Source organism: Stenella coeruleoalba, assembly GCF_951394435.1.
Source record: "Stenella coeruleoalba genome assembly, chromosome: 10".
Taxonomy (NCBI): Eukaryota; Metazoa; Chordata; class Mammalia; order Artiodactyla; family Delphinidae; genus Stenella; species Stenella coeruleoalba.
Window position 1 is genome coordinate 2,309,742 of NC_137156.1, and position 24,009 is coordinate 2,333,750.

At 53.2% G+C, this 24,009-nt stretch overlaps 1 protein-coding gene across 5 annotated transcripts in view; it reads right to left on the reverse strand.

The window, feature by feature from the left end:
- The window catches only part of SLC22A23 (solute carrier family 22 member 23), a gene marked incomplete at its 5' end in the record, with an annotated part of 147,398 nt that extends 130,233 nt beyond the window's left edge, over positions 1–17,165 (reverse strand). For 2 of the 5 annotated variants that reach the window (XR_013830350.1, XM_079935677.1), the window contains one exon: positions 16,017–17,150. Coding sequence is in view for 4 of the 5 variants with exons in the window: in XM_079935677.1 (XP_079791803.1) it covers positions 16,017–16,649 (633 nt within the window). Of the gene's footprint in view, positions 1–7,471; positions 7,559–14,003; positions 15,848–16,016 lie in introns of those variants that run through there. The other 3 variants (XM_079935684.1, XM_079935683.1, XM_079935681.1) reach the window with 3 other exon arrangements.
- Between the last annotated feature and the right edge of the window lie 6,844 nt (positions 17,166–24,009).

Genomic DNA, 24,009 nt, shown 5'->3' on the forward strand with positions numbered 1-24,009 from the left:
CATCACCCACAGCACAGACGCTGGTGGCACCCCGGACCTCCTCTCTGCGGGCACACGGTCTGTCTTCTGGAAACGGGTGGGGGGGGGGGAGAGCGGAGGGGGGCTGGTGTTATGGAGGGAGCACAGGTGGTGGAGCGGGACTGACATGTTTGGGATGCCAGCTTCGTCGATTAGGAACGCCGCGTCCCTGGCCAAGCCCCTTGGCCTCTAAGCCTTGGGTCCCTCACCTATCAGATGCTGATAACAGGAGGGAGAAGTGAGTGGCCCGCCAGAGTGGCCAGCCCACGGCTGGGACATGTTGCCACGACCTGGCTCACAAACCTCCCACCCTCTGCTCACCTGCCAGAGACAGTCCGGGGTCCTCTGCACACAGCCCCTCTTCTCCCCGATCCCACTCCTCTTGAACCCAGTTTTGTCTACGTGCCCGCCCCACGTGACTCGGGGAAGGGGCGTCCCTGGTGCGCACAGGGCACCCCCGGTGGGTGCTGTTGGTCCCGGGCAGGTATGCGACCTGAGGGATGCAGGTGAGAGAGAAGGACCCATGCTCCAGGCTGCAAGGAGACGCTGTCCTTCCCTCTTTCCCAGGCCAGGAGGGGGCTGGAGCCTCAGAGAGCCACCGTCAGGGTGCGTTCGCCTTGCCAACAAGAGGACCTCAGCGCTTGGCCATGGGCTGGATCGTGTCCCCTCCAAAGCCATCTGTTGAAGCCCTGACCTCCGGCACCTCAGATGTGGCTGCATTTGGACACAAGGCTTTCAAGAGGTGATTAGGTTAAAACGGGTGGTTAGCGTGGGACACAACCCAACACGACTGGTGTCTTTAGAAGAGGAGGAGATCAGGACACAGACACACACAGAGATGACCCTGTGAGGACACAGGCAGGAGGCGGCATCTACAAGCCGAGAGAGGCCTCGGGAGAACCAGCCCTGCCAACACCTTGACCTTGGACCTGCAGCCTCCAGACCGTAACGAACAAATCCTGCTGTTTCAGCCAGTCTGTGGTGCTCTGTTACGGCGGCCCAAGTAGTATTAGCCTCTCACTACACAGCGTCAGGATGAACCACCACTGACGAAGGCCAGGAAAAGACGCAGAAAAGACTGTGGACTGGGGCCCGGCCCATCCCTGACTTCCGGAAATGTCTTAAGTTTCCCTGCGTATTTCAGAACTCAGTGTGATCTGAGGTTTTCTGCTGTCTGCAGCGGACAGCATCCCTACTGATGCCCAAGGTTTCAAACCGTCACAGCTCTGTGCCTTATCTCCTCCTGGTTTAAACAAGAGCTCCTTCCCACTTCCTGCCACCCAGGACTGACCCCCGACACACACACTCCACCCCTCCCCACTGCCACCCCCTGCTCAGGCTCCCCCCCTGCCCAGCTGCCCTCCTTCTCCCCGGTCTCCCGGGACCACCCGATCCTCAGGGCATGCCTCACAGGCTCTCAACACGGCACTCTGCAAACAGAGCGGCCCAGCAAACATCTGAATGACATACCCTCTGGACTTTCCTCCTGTGGTCTCCTCCCCATGTGAATGGGAACCAGATGAGATGAGGCCACCACCTCTGCTCTACGCACAGATTCCATCAGACTGTGGATCATGGCCTCCCCCTCGACGGGGGAAATTGCCTTTTGGAGACAGAAAAACCTACTCTCGGTGTCATAAACTGAGCCTTTAATTTCTGGTCACCCCTGCCTGCTCAGGTCATCTCAGTTTCCCCCAAACTGCTGCTGGAGCGAGACCCACACCAAGGCTCTAGTTTTTCTCTTTTCGCCACCCTCCCTTCAATCACGTGTCTGAGACCCTAGTCAAAACTCTAGTCAAAAGAGGACTAGCGTTACAAATGGGGAAAAGCAAGATGGCAGGTGAGAAACTAAGGAGAGAAACCACTGCTTATACTTAAACCACAATTCAATTCAATTCAAACCTGTTATCAGCAGACACACAAAAACCAAAAAAAAACCCCAAATACTCTCATAACCTTGATGATATCCGTTTTTGAAAAGCAGCTTCTTCTGGGACGTCCCAGAAAGAAAGATTAAAAATAAATCTCCTTTTACAATGAAATAACACAAAACCCTACCCTGGAACCTAGAAGGTTTGATCACAGGCCCACCATGCGACAGCTCCAGAAGCTTCCAGGCTGTGCACAGGCCCCAACAAGACGCGTCACCTTCTCACTTTTCTCTACCTCTCACTGGGTGACCACTGGTCAAGGCATCTTTATTTCCCATTTGAACGTTACTTCTGAGAGCCAGCTAAGACACTCCCCGGCCCCAGAACACTCGGTGAGGTCTCCCCGCTCGCAGCCTTGGATGGTTCTTTCCTAGGGACACCAAGGACGCCGAGCACAGACCCCTTAGAAGGAGGAGAGCGAGGGGGACAGACAGACGGCGCTGTGAGCGTCTAAGGAGGGAAAGATCTCGCTGGTTGGGGCAGATGGGGCCCGGGGTCGGCTCCGGTGAGTGGACAGGCCCCAGGCCAGCAGCTGCAGTGACCACCCCCCAACAGGCTGACTTTCGGAGGAACACGTGTCATGGGGGATGTCACACTAGGACCACTGCAGGTTCACCGCCTGCACTGAGGGGGGTCGCCCTGCTCAGTTACTCTGATACCGAAAACGTGCTCCGTTCCGGCCCTGAGCGCTCGGTGTCTGTGTCCCACAGGGCAGCTCTCGTTGCCTGCCCCTGAAAACACTATCAAACCACCTTAATGGGAATTATGGAAAAGGCTAGTCCGAATTAGAGCCATTTAGAAAATAAATACCTTTTACTTGCAAATAAATGTTTCCCTTTCAAGTAATGAACCATTATTCTAGGCAGAGGTTCAAAGGGCCTATTGAACAAGTGACAGGGTCGTCAGCACATCCATCTGCAGGTAGAACGCACGGGTTGGTGCTTCATAACGTGCCTGCCCCGGTAGCCTGGCCGCGGGCGGGCTGAGGCTCGGCTGACAGCACGCATGCGCTCCGCAGACCCTTCTTCCACGGGGCAGGGCGCCCAGCTGAGGGGTCATTCCTGGCAACTCTGCAGCTCCTGCCTGGCTTACAGGGGAGCCTCGGTCTCAGACGGGCTGAGCCCTGGCCATCTGTTGGGTGGGGTCAGGAAACACAACGCACGTCCACACTAGCTGAGACCAGGACGTCTCAGACCTGGCGCTCCGGACACTTGGGGCTGGATCACCCTTCGCTGCTGGGGGTGGCGGTCCCCTGCATCGTACCACATACAGCAGCATCCCTGGTCCCTGCTCACCAGATGTCAGCAGCCCCCCGCCTCTGCGTAACCACCACAGTGTTTCCAGACACGGCCACGTGTCCGCTGGGGAAGAGCCACACCACGTGGGGATGTCCTAGAACTTTTTTAAACAGCTGGTGCCTGGGTCCTACAGGTATTTCCCAAAGTTCCCCAAGCGAGTCTAGGTTTTCCAGACACCACCTCTGGCCCCAGTCCTAGATCCAGAAAGACCAATTCTGTCGATCCACAGCTTCCATTAGAAGAAAAGACTCTGTGACTAAAAGTTCTGAAAAACACTGGCTTAAAGACATAACGTGGGGCTTCCCTGGTGGCGCAGTGGTTGAGAGTCCACCTGCCGATGCAGGGGACACGGGTTCGTGCCCCGGTCTGGGAGGATCCCACATGCCGCGGAGCGGCTGGGCCCGTGAGCCGTGGCCGCTGAGCCTGTGCGTCCGGAGCCTGTGCTCCACAATGGGAGAGGCCACAACAGTGAGAGGTCCGTGTACCACAAAAAGAAAAAAGACATAATGCGCTCCAGAGCCCAGGCTGAATTCCAGTTGGATGAGCTGCTACTTGAGATATATCACATCACCCTTCATGGTCCTCAACAGCTCCTTGAACCTGGACTTCAGGCCTGAGTTGACCTGTGATTCTGTCCTCCCCTTTCTATTCTTGCCGTCCTAGAATCAACTCGGCTAACACCCCACACCGGCAGGGCCACAGCCCCCAGCCACCTTCACCGCGGCGAGCACCTACCAGGGCCAGGCACCCAGGGCGCGTAGCTGGGCCTGGAGCGGAGGCACAGGGAAAGGCCTGGAGAAGGCGCGGGGTGACCAGCAGGCGGACTCCAGGCTGGAGGACACTGTGTGCAAAGGCTGAGGCTGCCTGAGGAAGGGTCGGGGCCAGAGCACAGGGTCCTGGTGCTGGGCGGTGGGGACAGTGGCAGGAGAGGCAGGCGGCGGCCGTGAAAACCCGCCAACCAGGCCCAACTCCACCCTGAAGGCCAGGGAGCACAGCGAAGACTGAGCAGAGGAGTCAGAAGAGCCAGTCGGCTACGACTAAGGACAAAAGCACTGGGATCTGAGGCAAGGGGGGTGGAGGAGATCAGAGACCAGAGGATACGGCCCGTCCTGCTGGCGATGGAGCACGCAGGCCTGGGGCCTTGGGGAGATACGAGGCACAGGCAGAGCTCTGGGGCCGCCCTCCTCAGGCTGTGTGCTGGAACTCAGCTGTTACGGGCTGAACTGTGTCCCCTCACCACCACCCCAAAAAGACTCTCCTGTGTTGAAGTTCTGACCCCCAGCACCTCAGATGGGACTATTTGGAGATGGGCCCTTACAGGGGTAATTCACTCAAAATGAGGGCACTGAGGTGGACCCTGATTGAACAGGGCTGTCCTTGTAAGGGGGGGATGAGGACACAGACACAGAGGGACGACCGTGTGAGGACACAGGGAACAGGCGGTGTCTACAAGCCCAGGGGAGGGGCCTCGGAGGAAGCAGCCCCGCTGCCACCTTGATCTTGGACATCAGCCCCCAGACCGTGAGGGACTAAATGTGTGTTCCCTTGGCCGCCCCGTCTGTGGGGCTTGTTTCTCAGCCCATAAGGAGCTAAGACACCCGGGAACGACCTTAACGGGTGAGCGACGAAAAGGACTCTCGCAGGAGACCAGGAGGAGAGCAGCTAGGAGACAGACGGGAAATCCAGGCAGCGCACCCGTCCTGAGAGAGCTGAGGACTGAACGGTCACCGCTAAGGCCACAGACAGGTCGCCTGACGTCCCTGAAGCCGTCTGCGGATCTGGTATCACCAGCCTGAGTTGGCTGTGGCACGAGACCCCGAGGCCCGGGTGCAGCGGGGACCAGGCAACACTGGCACCTCCCAAAGGCAGACACGTCGAGAGGGACAGGCCCTCGGTCAGAAGCCCTGGGAAGGGCCACGGCCATGGTTTTCAAGGGCGGAGGATGGATGGAAGGGCTGGGGGACCCTGAGGACACGGCGTGGACAGCTGGGCGTGAGCGCTGCTCCCCTGCGCCCACCCCCCCGGACGGTGAGCACAGACCTCCCCAGGTGTGTTCACCTCTGTGCCCCATGCCTCAGCTCCCACCTCACACCACGCCCAGAACCCTCCAGCTGACACTGGTCTCAGCTGTACCAGGAGCTCCTTCTCTGGGCACAGACGAGCTTCTGTCCACCTGGGTCACTACCCAGGGCGGAGCAAGGCCTGCCACGGAGCAGATGTCGCGAGAGCAGAAGCAGGGGCAGGCTCAACACAGGCGGTGCGGAGGGGCTGTATGTAACTGTCTTCAAAACGTAGGGCAGCAGCTGTGTTCACAGCAGCATTGTCACAAGCACCTCAAGGAGGGAGCCACCCAAGTGTCCACTGACGGATGATGGACAAACAGAAGTGGTATAAACACAATGGAATATTACTGTTCAGTCTTAAAAAGGAAGGAAATCCTGACACGGGCTACAGCGTGGATGAACCTTGAGGACATGATGCTCAGTGAACTATGCCGGTCACAAAAGGACAAAAAATGGTTTCCCTTATAGGAGGGGTTGAAAGTAGTCAAGCTCACAGAGACAGAAACTAGACGGTGGGGGCCGGGGGCCGGGGTGGGGGAGAAGGGGAGCTAGTGCTTAATGGGGACAGAGGTTCAGTTCGGGAAGATGAGAAAGTTCTGGAAAGGATGGAGGTGATGGTTGCACAGCACTGAGAACGTACTTAATGCCGCTGAGCTGTGCACCTACAAATGGTTAAAATGGTCAGTTTTACGTTATGTATACTTTACCACAGTTACACAGAAATTTTTTAAGTTGGACAAAAACTTTGTGTTTGCTGCAAATGCTCGTGTATACCCATTTGGGAACAGTGGCGTTCCTCAGGATGAAGCAACCAAGGGTGCCCACTTTGTAAAGCATCTTTTAAACACACAGAAAAAGCAGCTTTTAATCTAATCTGGGAGGAAACAGTCTATAGTGCAGATTGTGGGGCTGAGTGTCTAACATCCTTAATTTAACATGACCCCTGGGAGGCTTGTGGCTGGTTTACAGCCCACTGTCTCCTTTGCACTTATTCTTTATTTTTTTAATTTTCAGTTTTGGCCGCATTGGGTCTTCACTGCCGCACGCGGGCTTTCTCTAGTTGCGGCGGGCGGGGGCTACTCTTGGTTGTGGTGCACAGGCTTCTCATTGCGGTGGCTTCTCTTGTTGCGGAGCATGGGCTCTAGGTACCTGGGCTTCAGTAGTTGTGGCACGTGGGCTCAGTAGTTGTGGCTCGTGGGCTCTAGAGCACAGGCTCAGTAGTTGTGGCACAAGGGCTCAGTAGTTGTGGCGCACGGGCTTAGTTGCTCTGTGGCACGTGGGATCTTCCCAGACCAGGGCTCGAACCCGCGTCCCCTGCAATGGCAGGCGGATTCCTCACCACTGCACCACCAGGGAAGCCCTACACTTACTCTTTAAATGATGCTAAGAAATAAAGTGTGACTGTCATGCTAGCAGGATTAAGTGATAAAAAGACTGACCCTCTTCCCCACTTTAAAAAAAAAAAAAAAAGGCTGATAAACACTTAACCCGCATTCTTAGGACTTGACATTCCTTCCCACAGGCTCCTGTGACTCAGCTATGGGTTCACTGCTCAGATAAGAAAACTGTCTCATTTCTGGAGCAGGGTTTCCAATGTAAGGAGCCTCCTGGCTCCCTGGTGCCACTGCAGGCCCTAAGCTAACTATACACCCAGAACTAAACCGGTTAGGGCTGTGCCTCTGCAAAACAGACCCTGCAAAAGTGAGTGATACTTTGACTGCAAGGAACCGAGAAAAAGACACAGCAAAGGAGTGGAGAAGCAGACGGACGTGAAATGGGGAAGAAGACGCAGAAAGGCACGGGGAACACTTGATGAGCTTTGCGGTGGTGACACCGGCTCTGTGAACAGTGACAGGCAGTGGGGGGCGGTCCCCAGGAGCAGGGCCCAGCTCAGAAGGGCCGCATGTGGCTTAATGCTCTGCGGCTGCCGTCTTGGTCTTGGGAATCGTTTACGAACAAGGGGCCCTGCATCTTCATCTTGCACTGGGGCCCCACAAGTTTCGTGCTGGTCCTGACTAGAAGAAAGGTTTGGGGAGACCAGGAGACCCGCCCTGAGTGGGGCAGGGGGCGAGGCAACACTCTGCTGCGTGTTTCAGCGTCTGCCCAGGGGCTCGCTCCAAGCCCCCTCTGATCCGGAGCTAATGGCTGAGGGCATCTATACCTGTTTCCAGAAAAGAAGCCTCAGGAGGGGCGTTCCTGCCAATTCCACACGAAGCTTAAGGGGCCGGGTAAGTTTCATCCTGAGTCTCTGAGAAGAAAAAGAGTCCTTTGTCTAAAGCATTTAAGGGTTAAATCATCAATATTCATTTATCCTCCATTAACTGCCCAAAAGATCCATCTCTAGTCTCTTCCGCGCCCCAGTGAAAAACAGCTACTGCTGCCCCCACCCCATGGTCTGCAGGGGTCCCCCCGCCCTGGGTAACTGCACCCTGTGCTCTGAAACCCGCCTGTCCTGCCCCAGCTGGACATCGGAATTGCGCCCAGGAATCTGGTGTTGGACAGAGGGGTGCTGGCCTCCGCCTGACCAGGGACCAGGTGAGCAAAAGCCAGTCCGGAGGCGGGAGGGAAGCTGATCTCAGGAGAAACTGATGTGGGTTCCACAAGGGCTCTGAAACAACCCCTGTCCCACTTTCTGGTCTCAGATCCCGGCCTAGGTTTCCTGAGCCATCCCTGCATCTTTCCAGTCAATTTCTTTTCTATTTTTGTGAATTAATGTAATTTGGAATTTGTTTTCATTACTTGCAACCAAACGAGTCCTGAGAAGAGAGGGTTTGACGGCACGTCATACGGTGCAAGTGACGACCTGAGAGCCCGCGGGCGGTGTTCTATTTCAGCAACGACTTGTTGTAGGGGAAATCCACCTAAATCAGCCCATAACCCTGCCCCCTTTCCCAGAAAGGCAGGCTTGTGACTCTCTAGGCCACTTGCCTCGCGGGGGGGGTCAGCCTGTATGTAATGACCAGCGCTGGGTAAACGCTGAGAGAAGCAGAGACCGCAGAGCCAAGTCTGTGGACCATGGAGGTCAGGGTCAATGCCTCCTACAGACCCAGCAGAGACAACACTCCAGGTGGGCAGGGGCCTCTCTACAGAGCCTGGCCCTTCCCCCGTTTGCACCTGCCCTGAAGGCAGCTCCCTGATGCCTGCGGTCAAGGCTCGGGTTACCCTCGGCCCCGCTTTACAATTCCACTTTCTCTCTGATCCGCTTCCCCCCAGCACAGCTAACCCAGACTTCTAACTTGGTAGACGGTCCTCCATTGAAGGGCACAGACTCAGATGTCTGGCCCACGACCTCGGTGGAGGTGGAGGTGCAAATGACAGAGCACCCCACCCCATCCTGGGGCCCCCGCCGGCCAGGAAGCCCCTTTCCTTTTCAGATCCCTGAGCCCTGCGGCCAGAGGCCTGCTCTGTTTTCACATGAGAACTCTGAAAACCAGCCAACCCCTTCAAGGGTCTTTCAGACAAACCCCCTGGAGGTCCACCTTGGCGGGACCCCTCAGGCCACCTGCATTGGGGCGTCACGTCTGAAGGGCACACCCGGCTTCCCACGTCATCAGTTTCTGGGCGAAGGCGAAAGACACCTCGGAACGGCATGGAATTAACCACCCCTCCAGATGTGGCTTATCAGGTCCTCCTCATCTAAGCATTTCTGACCTGACTCGTTCAGCCGGTCCTTACCCCACAGAAGAGGAGGAGAGGAATCTGAGATTTCCAAGTGTCTCCTGGAGGGGAGGGGAGGGAGCCCTGAGCCCACTTTACCCGCGAGGCGCCTGCAGGTGAACGGGTCATAACCCACACCTGCAAAGCTAGAGAGCTCCGCTCTTCTCATGACACCAGCGCAGGTGCGCTCAGACACTTCTGCTGAGGATTCGGTGGGTAGAGCGGGGACAGACGCACAGCCAGTGCTGGGGGCACTGCGTGCGGACCCGAAGGATGAACAGGGACCAGCAAGTAGAAGGACGGAGAAAAGGGTTCCAGGAAGTGGGCTCAGAGGCAGAGGGAGCAAAGATTAGGGAAACTGCCCGAGAGGTCTGCACAGCCCACCGCGGAAGCCGCAGGTAACAGCACACAGCCACGCCCCTCCTCAGGCAGGAGCAGGACCGTCTCTGATTGGCCAGTAAAGATGAAGAGAAAGGGCAGCCCCCCCCCGGGGGCGGGGCCCCTGGGGCGGAGGCAAGAACACCCTGCAGGGTGAGCAGGTGAGCCATTCTAACCCTACAGCTACGGCTCTGGACACGTCAATGACCCCCAGCCTCGTTCTCCTCCCTGAACTGAACTTTGGACTCGAAGATAACACCACAGCTCGCTGTGCCCAGGGCACTTTTACCTACACTGGGTGCTGGGCACAGGTGAAGCTGGCTGAATGAAGTCAGTTCTAGCCGATGGCTTCCCATCTCAGGGTCCTTCGGCCCTGTGGAAACTTAATTAGCACCCTCCCCTTTTGAGCCAGAGGGCAAGAGAAGATGCTAGAACCCTCCAGGGCCGGTGCTTCTCCAATCAACAGCCCGGCAACAGGGTCAGACCCACTTGCCCAAGGCCTGGTCCGAACCTGCCGGCCAGTGGGATTCTCCACGGCTCCTCCGCAGGCCCCCGCCTCGGGCCAGCGGCCTCCTTCCGGCAGAAGCGGGCCTGGCTTCCCCCCTGCCCGTCTGTGGCCCCAAGCAGGGTCAGCGCCAGCCCTCTCCTCACCCCACAGGCTCTCTCCCTGGGCGCCCCTGTTCCCTACCCATCCCTCGGCTGGCTGAGTTCAGCGTCTCATGGCTATGAGTCACCCCATCCCCGTGCTCCCAGCCACCCTGCACCCTTCAGCCCCAGGCTCCCGCAGGCCACAAGGCCCTGCAGATGCCACTCCCTCTCGGAGGGAAAGGCACACACACCCACCCCCTCCTCTGCCTCTCTCCTCCTCAGGCGTCAGTCTCATCACTGAGGCCAGTCTGTCTGGGCCAGGCTCTCTGTTCTCTCTCATTTCCCATTCTTTCCACTCACTTAACTCAGTTTGTAATTAAAAAGTGATGATGATTAGTTAAGGTGCGCCTCGCTTGTTAGTCCATCAGCTCGGTGGGTGCTGTGCTATTTCCGCCCAGCACTGCATTCCCAACACGAAGCGCGAGGCCTGGCCCGGAATCCGCACTCACGTCTGAGAAAGGGCGGAGGGAGGGAAGGAGAGGTTAGGAAAAAACAGGAGTGGCCCAGGGCCACACTCAGTGGCGTGATGATTGCCTAACAACTGTTTCTCGGAAGAAAAACAGACCCAGGTGTGCAGTGTTTGCAGATTTCCACGGTGTAAACGCTCTCACCGTGGCCGTGGCCGGCTCCCAGCCGCCAGCCCCGCGTCCTGAATGTGTGGCCCAGCCGGCTCCCGCACCGACCGGGACTGACATTTGGTGCCCAACGTGTTTTTAAATGACATCAACTTTTGACTCGATCCTGCCTGGGACTGAAGGCCAGAATGAACTGAGACTTGCAAAACAACGCTAAAGACAAGAGGTTTTGCAGCTGGTCCAGAGCAAGAAGGTGAAGGAAAGGTGAGACCTGGGGACGAACGCTGTCCCCCAAAAGATGGAAGAGCTGCTTAGCAACTGTGCAACTTCCGGCGTCTCCATCAGTGAGGACCACACCAGATTCTGTGCTTAGGAGCTCGTCATGAGCAAGTTGAAGCCTGTGAGAAATGCTGTTATACCCACTGACCTAACATTTATTTCCCTTCCTAGCAATTCATCCTAATGCCTCAATAGAAGCAAATCTGACACCTACAACACCAAATCAAAAAGGTACTGAGATCCTAAAAATATTCGAAGAAAATGTGTTTTTTCCCTAATATTCCAGGATTATAGAAGTCCTAAATCTACCACAAAACCCAGAAACCATAAAAGATTCACTTGACTCTCTCCAAACCAGAAGTTTCTGCATGACAAAAATACCATGAACAAAATCAAAAGACAAACAACAAACCAGGGAAAACCATTTACAAAACATCCAAATTGCTTCATTTACTTCATGCATAAAGTCCTCCTATAAATCAGTAAGAAAATAACGCCCCCCCCAAAATACACCCAAGAAGGCAAAGGATGCGAAGAGACAGTCCAAAGAAAAGGAAACACAAATGGCTCAAAAGATTTCAGAGATATTTAACCTCCCTCCTAACAAGAGAATGCAAATGACAACAACAATTTCTCACATGTCAAACGAGGAGACATTTAAAAGTATGACAACCCCCTGGGTCAGGGAGGGTGTGGGAGTGGGGCCTCACACCTTATGGATGGAAGTGTGAAAGGGCAATAATATCTCTATGGAGAGCACTTTGACAACATCTGTCAGAATTAAAATGCAGCCCAGTTTGACCCTCCACTTCTAAAAGTTTCATGTGTGGGGGAGTTTCATTATATATTATGTAATAACAAAGACTGGAAATAACCGAAATGCCCCCTTGGAAGGTGACTTGTTAAATTATTACACAGAAAAGAGTGAGGGGCTCCCTGTACTGATACGCACCCATCCCCAACACAGGTGAACAAAAGGTCTGAAACAGTGTATACGAACAGCTTGTGAGAGAAAAATATATAAATGAAAATATACTTGGAATATTTCTGGAAGGATACATAAGGAACTGGTAACCATGGCTGCTTCCAAAGAGGGAAACTGGAGGCAGAGATGGCGAGAAATGTTACTTTTACTGTTTGCTTTTGGTCCCATGTGATGCATTGTCTATTTCAGTAAGTTTCTAAACACAGTCACGGCACAAAGATGTTCACTGTTGTGTTGTATATAGTAGACACACGAAATAAAATCACACTAGGATGACCTACCGGTGAGTTATTTCTAAAGATATTCCTATTGTGATGACATTGTAATTATTTTTCACCCTAATTAAATCGTACTGAGTCACTTTAAATAACTTCTAATCTTGAGCCCCAGAAAAAGAATTCAAATTACTTCCTGGGGTATTTAAACAACTCTCAGGTTACTTACAGGATAAAGGCCAGCAACCTGTGAGAATTCTTGGCGAACAGAAAAAATATTAGAAGACTGGAGATAAACATCTTAAATTTCACGTACAGAAAGAGAGTATTGCTAACATTTATGGTAGGCAAAATTCTAGGGGTTATTCAAGGAAGTGGAGAGCACTAGAAACCAACAAGGGTTCACTCTGAACACTGCAGGATAAGATAAACCATGCAAATCACTGGGAGGAGTATTTTAAAGTCAGCAGAGTTATGTTAAGCACTGACAATCTTTCTACGCGGCTGGGGATAAAACACAGAGCAATGAACGGCATTTGGAAGTTGAGGACCAACTTTCTGGTCCACTCAAGGCTGGTGAACTGACTTAAAATCCAAGACAACACTCAGTGTTAAGACTGCCTTGGACGGCTCAACATTCTTAATCAAAGGAAATAACAGGTGAAAATGTTTTGAAGACGTGATAGGGCAGCACAAAAGAAAGGTGGTGGCACCGGCACCATCATCATCATCACCATCATCATTATTACTATTCCGAAGGCATTGCAAATTCTGGTTAACAAATACCAGGGACCAAGGCAAAAAATAGAAACGAAAAAGATCCTAACAGGAGAGATCTAATAACCCCAAACTAGCAAGATGGAACCTACATGGTGCCCCACATCACACGAGCACAGGCTGAGAAAGCCCGGACATAACGGGATCCCATCGAGGCCCCGAGGTAGACGGATGACACGTCTACTGAAAGCCTTAATGATCGACTGTAAGCTTCATTAGTGAAGTGTCCAGTGTCTTCTCTTCTGATCAGGACACGCAGGCCATGCCTATTGTGTTCTGGGTGCCATGCTTAAGAGATACATATGCCACGTGGACCCAGCAGAATGGTGAATTCTGTCCCGTATGGAAGGACTGAAGGAGCTGGAGATTTCTTAGCCAGGGAAGAAACCAGTCCTTGGGTATCCTCAGGTATCTGAGCACATATTATATGAAGGAAAAAGAATCATTCGGAGGAGAGAGCTGCACAAACAGGCATGAGATGACCCGAGTTATGTCCACCAAAAAGCACAACTCTCTGCAAGGAAGACTAACCAGCTAACGGGGTTCTGTGCAAGGCACAGCCACGCCGGGGATGCCACCCAGGAGGGGAGAGACTCTTGTCAGTTCCAAGACCCCTTTTAACTGTAACAACCTGGGACTCTATCTGCCTTGACAGTTTCACGTGTGTAAACGCTATTATAGCCTGTATACTAGGCTATACAATATATGATATAGATATTAATGATATATATCTAAAACATGTATTTAGTATAATGTAACACGTGCCTGGTGGTTCTTCTGTATCCCCCTCCCCATCTAATACCTGAGGAGAGAACTGGCCCTCTATCGCAGGGAGGCACACACCTGCTGAAGGAAGTCTGATGATAAAGACATCGCACGGGGCTTTTGTGAGTGGGAAGATCGCGGCGCTCAGTGGGGGAAGATGGTACAAAAGGCAACTTCTCAGACCCTGAATTTTCATCCACTGACAGAAGGAGAAGCCTGCCACTTCTGCTTCCACTTGCAAGCCAAGCTGACAGGCACCTGACCTCTGGAATCAGCACCCATCACAATATGCCTTCCACGTCTGTACATCTGATACAGGATCCAGCGGACACCACCATCAGAGGAGAAAGCCGGCCTCAGTACGAGCCAAAATGTGCTTAAAAAGCTCTTGAAAGCATTGGTTATGGAACAGAACGGTCCTTTATTTAGATCTTATTTGAGCGTGAAAATCAATATGTCCTTTTTAGTCTTTATCTTACAGGAAAATGCGTCTCTACCTATTGCCCCCAAGTGTTCACCTCCCGGACTGCCTTGTCAGCTGTACATAACTGACGCACCCCAAACCATGCTGCACACCCTCGTGCCATTTTTGACCCCTCGAGTGCTCACTTGGAATACCTGTCCGGCTCTCCAAGGCGCCTCCATCGCCTGCTTTCAAGAACTGTTCTCTAGTTTTCTACTCCCACCATCCATGGCAGGGTCCCCACCACTGAGACAATGATACTCTGACCCACCTCCTTGGAGGCTGACTTCCAAGTTGGCCTCCCCTGTGACCCCGGAACAGAGCACCCTCTACACACATCTGCTTCGATCCACATCATTCCTCCTGTACTTCAGAAAGAGGGTCAAAGTATTTGACAAGTTGCAAATCCTTACTTTCACAGACATACAAACAGTATTAAAATAGTCACTGTTGTTAAGTTTTCCGTGCTGGTAAACGACAACCAGATATTGACCTCCGTGGGTGGGAAACAGTCACAGAAACGCCTTGGCAAAGGACAGGCTGACCGGCGGGATCAAGGTGAACCACGCTAGAAGGATCTCCCCACTAACAGCTAAGCCAGACGGTTCCCGGAGGACAGCTCATCTCTCGCCAGGCTGGTACGAGCTGAAGACAAGGGTTATGATGATGTAAGGGTTTCATCTTACACATCCACGCGGCACAACTGTTCACTAACACACGTTTGGGGCGGGGGGGAGATACATCCACATAGATGATTATAAACTGTCAAATTTCAGTCTTGCATTTAAACAAAGCGTTTCAAACTCTGCCCAGAACAGCTCCAGAAGTGGGAGAAAGGTCTACATTTACTTTGAAAGGCAAATTAGTTATTTAAAACACAGAAGGGGCACAATAACACAAGTTGTTTGACACACTGGCATACAATCTCTCTTGTATGTTAAGAAATCCAGAAAACTGTAGCTGTCTTAGGCATCGATTTTCTAGTACTGCCCCTTCTCCATCTCTATGACGGCCACATATCTCTGGCAAACACTCCGACTCCATTTCCCAGGATGCAGCACCTCTGCTAGAGGGCCCCCCTGGGCTGGAGCAAGTCAGATGTCCAGGTAAAGCTGGCCAGGATCTGACCTCAACGCCTGGACAAAAGGGCTGCTGTGTGACAGCAGGGGTGGTCCCGAAACGCCACAAATTCTTAGCAGCCTTCCTATACTCCAATGGTGTTTGCTACAGTCCCGAGAAGACACCTGAGGGAACACTGGGGTGGCGAAGTCCAACGTGAAATACGCCGACCTCTGGGGAGGACTGAGCTCGGAGAAAGGGAATCTTCGAAAGCTGTTTGCTTCTCTGGCTACAGTTTGAGCTCTTTAGTCAGCTTTAGTCTGTTTCCAAAGCCAGCGCTGGATGGCTGACGTGTGCCCAGAAGAACACCTGGGAATAGGAACTATTCTGGCCGAGGCTGTTTCTTTGTGGGAGACTTGGGGACAGCTGGCCCGGCAAAGGGCAGAGCCTGGGGCCGGGCTCCAGCGGGCAGACCTTGAGAGGGGCGTCCTCCAGGGCCAGCTGGTGACCCATCAGGCCTTGCCCTCCGCGGGCCACCCCTGCCTGAATGAAGCGACAGCTCGAGGGTGGGGGAGGGAAGCTCCAGCCTTTGCAGAGGGAGGGGCGCCCCTTCCGTGTGTGCTTTGGGACAGGAGTTTGGGTGCCAACTCGGAAGGCTAAGGTGCCCCTTGGCGTAGGTAGGCAGGGCCACCGCAGAGGGCTGCCGGAGCCCGGCTTCACACCCGGGCAAACACATCTGTTTGGGGGATGGAAGGACAGCAAGCCCACGTGAGGTGCGAGGACACGCGGGCTCGCACCACTGCGGGGACCCGGGTCTGCACGAGGGCGCGGGGAAGGGCGCGAGGACCGCGGAGGGCACAACGCTCGGGAGCGGGACGCGGGGCCGGGGCGGTCGCGGCCCTTACCTTGCTGACCACGTTTTGTACCAGGCCTGTGCGGAGGCCGTAGTCCCACGCGTGGCAGTCGCAGTTGGAGGCGTTGTCCCCCTTGTCCGGAGGGGACGGCAGGGGCGGCGCGTCGCCCCCTTCCGCGCCGCTGCCGTTGCCGAGGGGGCCCGCCGTCCCCCAGGCGGCGGTGGAGAAGGGGGTGGTCGGGGGGCTGGTCCAGTTGGCCAGGTCGCCGCCGCCCCCCCGGGCCGTGGCCGTGACCCCCGCCGGCTCGGCGCCCTTGCCGTCCTCGCGGCACCAGAAGTTGGGTTGGTCCAAGAGGAAGGAGTCCGAGAACTGGCTGAAGCCGATGAAGAGCGCCGGGATCCAGGTGAGCAGCACAAGGGTCTTCTGGTAGCCGCCGCCCAGGCCCCCGAGGAAGGGCAGCACCGACCCGTCGTAGTCCAGCAACAGGAGGCTCGGGTGCGGGCCGCCGGCGGCGTGCGGGGCGGGCAGCGGCTGGATGTCGCCGCCGCCGCCCGGGCCCGCGCGTCCCCCGAGGGGCGCCGAGGCCGCCGCGTCCCCGGGCGGCAGGGCGCCGTTCTCCTCGGCCGCGGGCGGCAGCCGCCCAGGGACGCCGCCCGCCGCCTCGCGCCGCCGGTCTATCGCCATGGCCCGGGTTCGCGGCGCGCGCAGAGGCGCATAGAGCGCAGCGGAGGCTCCCGCGGGGCCCCGGGCAGAGCGCGCGGGCCCGGCGCCGCCGCCGCCGCCGCCGCCGCCGCCGCCGAGGAGGGCCCGCCGCTCGCAGGGACGCTCGGCTGCCGCGCGCGTCACTGCGCCCCCATGGCCGGCCACCCGCGCCCGGGCTGCGGCCCCGGCGGGCGCCGGGCGGAGGGCGGGCAGAGGCCGCGGCCCTCAGCCGCCGCCGCTCATCGGCTCAGAGGCCCGGGCGCCGGCGGCCGAGCCCGCCGCTCTCCGCGGCTCCGCGCCCGACGCGTGAGGAGGAGGAGGGGGAGGAGCGGCGCCGCGCCTGTGCCTGTGTCGGCCGGCGGGAGCCCTGCGGAGCACGGCGCGGGCGGCTCCGCGCTCCCCGCGCGCCCGGGATGTATTTATCCGACCCCAGCGCCTCCCGGAAGCCGCGAGCTCGATGCCAGCCTGCCGCGCCGGCCGCACTCCCCGGCTCGGCTCCGCGGCCTCCCTCCGCCTCCCGCGTCCCGGCCCGCCCCCTCTCCCCCCGCGCGGTGGAGGTAACGCGGCACCTGCTGCGCCGGCTCCTGCGCGCGAGCGCCCCCTCCGGCCCGCCGCGGCGCCGCCGCCGCCACCGCCGCAGCAGCCGGGGAGGGGCGGGGACACGGGATGCCCGGCCGCAGGGCGCGAGGATCCCCGCCAGGCTCCGCTCCGCCCCCGGCAGGGAGAGGAGGAGGTGCCACGACTGCGGGCTCGTGAGGCTGGCGGCCCGGAGGGGGCGGCGCGCGCTGAGCGGGTGACCGGGTGGTCCTCAGGCTCGGCTCCCGCGGTGCCGGCTCTCGGTGACCTCTGTTCTTCCCAAGTGCCCGCCACCAGCTCCCCGCACCCCACGCCAGGTCCCGAGGCCAAGGGTCGCCAGTGTTCGGGAGCAACCCTCTTGCGCTGTTTCGAGGTGCTGACACGGTTGATTTTCGAGTCGAGGGGGCGCATTTGCCAATTTCAGGTCGTGTGTGACCCGCAGCGTCGGGTCACCCGGGACCGCCCGCAGCACCCACTCCCAAATCGCCATTTCTCGTCCCACTCCTAAAGGAATGCTATGTAAGCACGAGGCCGGAAGGATATATTGCCAACACCGAGTTATATGTACATGGCCGTGAACGGTGCTGGTGTCCCCAACCCCCTCCCCAAGATGCATTCCGGTCTCCGGCGGAGAGCACAGGCGCACACGCGGAGGCCGGACCCCCCTCCTCTCCCGCAGTCCCGCGCAGACCGCGTTGGGCAGCGCCGTGAGAACAACACCGCCCTGCGGCAACCGGCCGCGTTCGCGTGTTTCCTACTGCGCCCGGGCCGGCGGGCCCCTTCACCGGGCGTGCCCAGTGATAGGACCCTTGACGTCTGAGAAGTTTATTAATGGGTGTCTCTGATAGAGCAATCCATTTCCAGCCTTGTTTGGGGGGGGGGAGTGGGAGAAATGCTTTTGCTTTCCAAAAGAATACACTCTAAGCTGCATATACTGAACATACTCCTGCATTTCCATTATTTGCTTACATTTTTAACCTGCAGTTCTTTTTTGTTACGGGCAACACGTACTTACAATTTAAAATACTTGCACACCAGAGAGAGATTTCTTTAAACGCCTTCTAGCGCACCGGGCCTTGGGGGCGGGGGGGGGGGGCGGTCGTGGACTCTGGTGTGGCTGAAAAGGGGAGATTAGATACGCAGGGGCAAAGGAAACACCAAACCTCCGAGAGATGGGTCCCAAAACCTGCACGTATTTTAACACTAAGCACTTGTTAGTGTTCAGTATTTCAGTAAAGATTGAACTTTGCAGGGTTGACTTTCTGATACACACTCTCACTCAGTCCTCATGGGCCCCCCAAGAGGTGGGTCTGCAAGATGAAGCTGTAGGGTTAGGGCGTTGCCCGCAGCAGAGCCAAACTTCTGGCTTGGAACCAGATCTTCTGACTTTGCACTCCAGGATTTCTCCGTTTCAGAAGGCAGGGGGAACAACACCAACAAAACCTCAACAAAGCAAGCAAAAAAACCAGCGAGAAAATCATAGGAAAGAGTTTTAAAAGATATTTGTCAATATGCATTTTTAGGTGGGAGAAGCCCTAGCGCTGGGGCGGTGGGGGGGGGGGGGTTTCATTGCCAAGCTGTTACTAGTTCTTGTCTCAAAAAGGTGATAAAATCCTCAAATGGTACATTCCGAAGATTTGGGGACACACTCGAAATGGTTCCCTTTAAAACTCAAGCTAAAAAGAAGCCACATAAGATGTTTGGGATTAGTCAGCTGCAGCACTGACCCAGGCGTTGTAATTAAATTGCTGATTAGATTAGGGGTTTCCCTAAATCCCTCTTGGATCAATATGCCCCCCAAATCTAGTCAGGAAGATGAAAAGGTAGCAATTAAGCTGGTCTATAATTTATTAAGACATACCACAAAAAGTGACCTCACGGAGGGACCTAGAACCAAAAGAGCAAAGAGAAAGAACTGGAAACTCTGATGGCTGCCGGGTTCACGGGCTCCTATACGGCAGCCACTCAGGCACCTGCTATCACATTACCCTAGTCTACTTTCCTGCACTGTAGTTTTCACCAAGTGCTAGTTTTCTTGTTTACTTATTTATCTGCTGCCTCCTCCCTCTAGACTGTTCCTGTACTCGGCTGTATTTCTGGTGCCTGACACACGCAAGGCAATATGTATTTGCTGAATAAATGAGTATATCCAGTTACTGTCACCGAGTCATATAATCTGTTGGGATCCTCCATCTCTGTTTACTTTGCTTCTTAAGTCACCAAGCAGCCTTTTCATGTTTGTTTAGTCTCTCAAATATAGTGCTCAGATCAGGCAGCAGGAGAATTCAAATGCTCTTGACAATTCTATGCCTTAGTGGAAGTTATTGCGGTTGGTGGGTTAGCTCCCAATGTGAAGTTCTTGTGGGCAGTTATCAGTCTGCAGATGGACGGTTTGTAGGCCAAAAGCAGCTCACAGACTACACACGATGCTTCCAGAAAAATAACTGCCAACATTTGAAAATCGGGAGATTGAACTTTTTTTAAGTACATCGCAGAAGCCCTGGCCCTTGTCATGCCGTGTTTCCTTGGAGGGCAATGGAAGGACAGGAGTTCTCCAGCTCGCCTTGTTTTTGCTGGGCACACAGGGATGTGAGTACACGTCACTTGTCTGGCCCCGGAGAACATCTGAGACTGTGACCCTAAATTTATGTTAGTATCCCGAACTCACTGATCTCTATTTCTCTTCCTTTGAAAGCACGTTAAATAATCTGTCTGTTTGTAATTTTCTTAAAATTGAGAAAGTAACAAGAAGAAATAAAAGATACAACCAAATCACCGATGCACTTGAACAATTTTATTTCCTTGGAGATAGCAGGAGGAAAAAAAATATTTAGCTTACTTCTAAAGTTGACAGAGATCTAATTTTAAATCCTCCATAATTCTGTAAGAGTCAGTTTCAAGGAATTGATGTCATGGTTAATTAACTTAAAATGTACAAAGCAATCATAGCAAATGGATTTCACGTTGGTTTTTTTACCTGTATGCTCATGTTTCTTCTTTATACTTGAAATATGGATAGATATATTTAAAAATATGACGTCCTTTTTTTTTTTTTACTGCAGTTTGATTTCTTCCTTTCAGTTAGCTATTTGAAAAGTAGGTTATCTTGATTTTTGGAGGATGGGAGAAAGTGATATGAAATTACTTCAAACTCCACTTGTGTACACTCGAACATTATTTACATCATTCTTTGACTTTTGGAATGTTAACTTTGACTAACAAGGAATTTGACATTTACAAGACCTATCATAAATGAAAATTCAAAAGCTATTTTTGTTCTGTTGAAGAAGTAATAAAAATGTCACAAAATCTATCCAAAAAAAAAAAAGAACTACAGGTAATATCTTGAGAAGAACTACTTACTGTTGGAGTACAAGCCAATTCATTCTTCCTCATCAAAAGACCAAGTGAAAAGAATTAACAAAGTGAAGATAAGAGTTCTATGCAAAAAGCTATTCAATTGTAAATGTGATTGATAGGGCCGAATTAAAAGCTTGGTTAAAATTTAATTTTGAACTCTTACTGAGTTTAAAAACAGTCAGTATAACAAATTGATCTAGAATTGGAGGTTGGCTTTTGTTTGCTAAAAATCACAGATGTCACGTTTGCCTTATCGTGGTTAAGAATGTTCATTGTGATATCATTTATATGTAGAATCTAAAATACGATACAAATCAACATATCTATGAAGCAAAAACAGACTCACAGATGTAGAGAACAGACTCGTGGTGGCCAAGGGGGAGGGGATGGGGAGGGAAGGAATGGGAGTTTGGGAGCAGCAGAGGCAAACTATTATACACAGGATGAGTAAACAAGGTCCTACTGTAGAGCACAGGGAACTATAGTCAATATCCTGTGATAACCATAATGGAAAAGAATATGTATGTGCGTGTGTGTGTGTGTAAGCGTCACTTCGCTGTACGGGAGAAATTAACAGGACAACCGTGTGGCTGTGTCAAAGGGATAAGCTCCTGATTTGAGCAACAAAATAAAGTCGTGTTGGTTAATAACCCAAAGTATGAAAGAACTATCCCCAGATCCATACTGATATAAACAAATGATTGAATAAAGAACGAAAGAAATGGGGAAGAAGCGAAAAATCTCCCCCGTGGAAGAACGGTAGATACTGTGTGTAGGTACATGACCCTTGAGAAGGTGGAGCATTAATTCAACACTCATGAAGTGCGGGCTGCCTACAGTGTTTCCTTCCAAAGAGGACAACATCGACAGGGACAAGTCATCTTGAGAGCATGTAGCCGTGACCTGGTGTGATGAGGAGGGCCTTTACCTCTGGGGTCTTCCTCCCCCAAACCCATAGCTCCACTCTAACCAGGAGGAAAACACCAGGCGAAACCCAGCTGAGAAGTTCTACAAAATACCTGACCAGAACTGAAAACTGCCCAGCTCATCAAAAGCAAGGCAAGTGTGAGAAACTGTCACAGCCCAGAGGAGCCCAAGGAGACGTGACGATCAAGTGGGATGGGATCCTGGAAGAGAAAAAGGACATCTGTCAACACTAAGAAAATGCGAGTGAACTATAGACTTTAATGAATAAAAATGTATCAGTATTGGCTCACTCGTTGTGACAAATACACCAGACTAATGTAAGATATTAATAACGGGGACATTAGGCGTAGGGTATATGGAACCTCTCTGTACTATCCTTGTAATCTTTTTCTATAAGCCTAAAAATATTCTAAAATAAAATTTTTAGTTTTTTAAAAAAGGTGATTTAACACTCTTTCCAAACACGATTTCATTTTAAGCTCTAAATCAGTAATTTCCCTCTGACTAGGTTCCATCTTTGTGATACATTTTTAAAAATTTTATTGACATAGAGTTGATTTACAATTTGTGATGATATTTTTAATCAAGTAAAGATTTCATGGTTCGGAACTCAAAGTCGATGGGGGAGCAGAAGAAAAACAAAAAAACAAAGAAAAATAAATTTTAATAAAAAGCTTGTTTTAGTAAGTGATTTTTTAAACTACTCCAAAATGTTAAAGACGCCAACAGCACTAAACCTGCCTGCTGTAGTCCAGTCTCTGGTCTGTCTGAAAGGCCGGCGGCGTGGAGGGTGAGCCTTGAGCCCAGTCTGAGGGTCATGACGACTAACTGCTCAAATTCTCCTGTTTCATTCTAGTTTACATTTCCATCTTTTACCAAGTTTTGATCATTGACCCAGAAATGCACTTATATCCAAGTTTTCCTTTAATTTTTCAGTGTTTTTTCCTGCGGCCTTGTTAACCTCCTCAAAGATTCCATTTCTTTAAAGTTAACATAGAGCCTTCAGGGAGGCTGCAAAATTCATGTGTGTGGAACAAGCAGCCGCTTTTAGTGAACAGAATAGAGCGGCCGTAGCCTCCAGGTTCATGGCCTCTGACAAGAGCGTCTCCATCAACCAGAAAATGCTGGGAATATAAATCTAAGGGCATTCAAGTAAAACTCCATTTTCTAGTGGACGTCCCTAAAGGCCAGAGCCCTGATTTATACGCCGCAGGAGGCCCCCTGCCTGTCACAGGGCCTGGCGCTCAGTAAATGCTTTTCGAATGGATGAAGAGTGGGCTGATAGATAGGATTTTGCCAGAAAGAGAAGAGGGAACAGCGGAAGGAAGGCACCAAGGTGCAGGGAGAATTACACGTTTGTGAAGGTTTAGGGACCTCATGGCATTTCCATCTTATGATTTAATTATGGTATTTATAGAATAAAATTTGACGATACTCTTTGTGAAATAATAAGAAATATATCTATGGGTCTCTGCCCCTGGTTCCTGACACAGGACTCCGAAAACCCTTGTAATTTCCTAAGTGATGAGAACACGAGGAGCATCTCTTGTTCTAATATTTGGTCTTTGACCCCCGTTCCTGACACAGAGGTCCTGAAACCCTGGTAATTTCCTGGGTGATAGGAGTGTCTTTTGTTCTAATGAGGTGACTCTGGGTCTCCAGAAACACCAAGCCATGATGAGAAGCTTGGAATGTCCAGCCACCCTCCGTGTTTCTCTAGAGAGGGAAAAGGGGCCGGAAGTGGAGTTAATGACCCATCATGCCCACGTGAGGAAGCCTCTGTAGGTAAAATCCCACTAGTGTGGGGTTCAGAGAGCTTCCAGGTGGGTGAGCACAGCCACACGGAGGGGGGTGACGCACCCCAACTCCAGGGGGACAGAGGCTCCTGCAGTCAGGACCCTCCCAGACCTCGCCCTGTGCATTTCTTCATCTGTGTCCTTTACTATATCCTTTAATAAACTGGTAAAGGTACGTAAGCGTTTCCACATCTGTGAGCCCCTCTAGCAAGTTAATCAAACTCAAGAAGGAGGTCATTGCAACCTGTGCTCTGTATCTTAGCGGTCCCCACCCTTTTTGGCACCAGGGACCGGTTTTGTGGATGACAGTTTTTCCACAGACTGGGGCTGCGGTGGGGAGATGGTTCAGGCGGTAATGCAAGCGATGGGGAGCAACGGGGAGCGATGGGGAGCGACAGGGAGCGATTGGGGAGCAATGGGGTGTGACAGGGAGTGACGGGGAGCGACGGGGAGTGACGGGGAGTGACGGGGAGCATTGGGGAGCAACGGGGAGCAACGGGGAGTGACGGGGAGCAATGGGGAGCGATGCGGAGCGGCAGGTGAAGCTTTGCTCACTCCCCCTCCACTCACCTCCTGCTGTGCGGCCTGCTTCCTAACAACCAGCCCGTGGCCCGGGGGTTGGGGGCCACTGCTGTAGCTGGTGAGTCAGAAGCACAGGTGACGGGCGGCCTGGGCTGGAACTG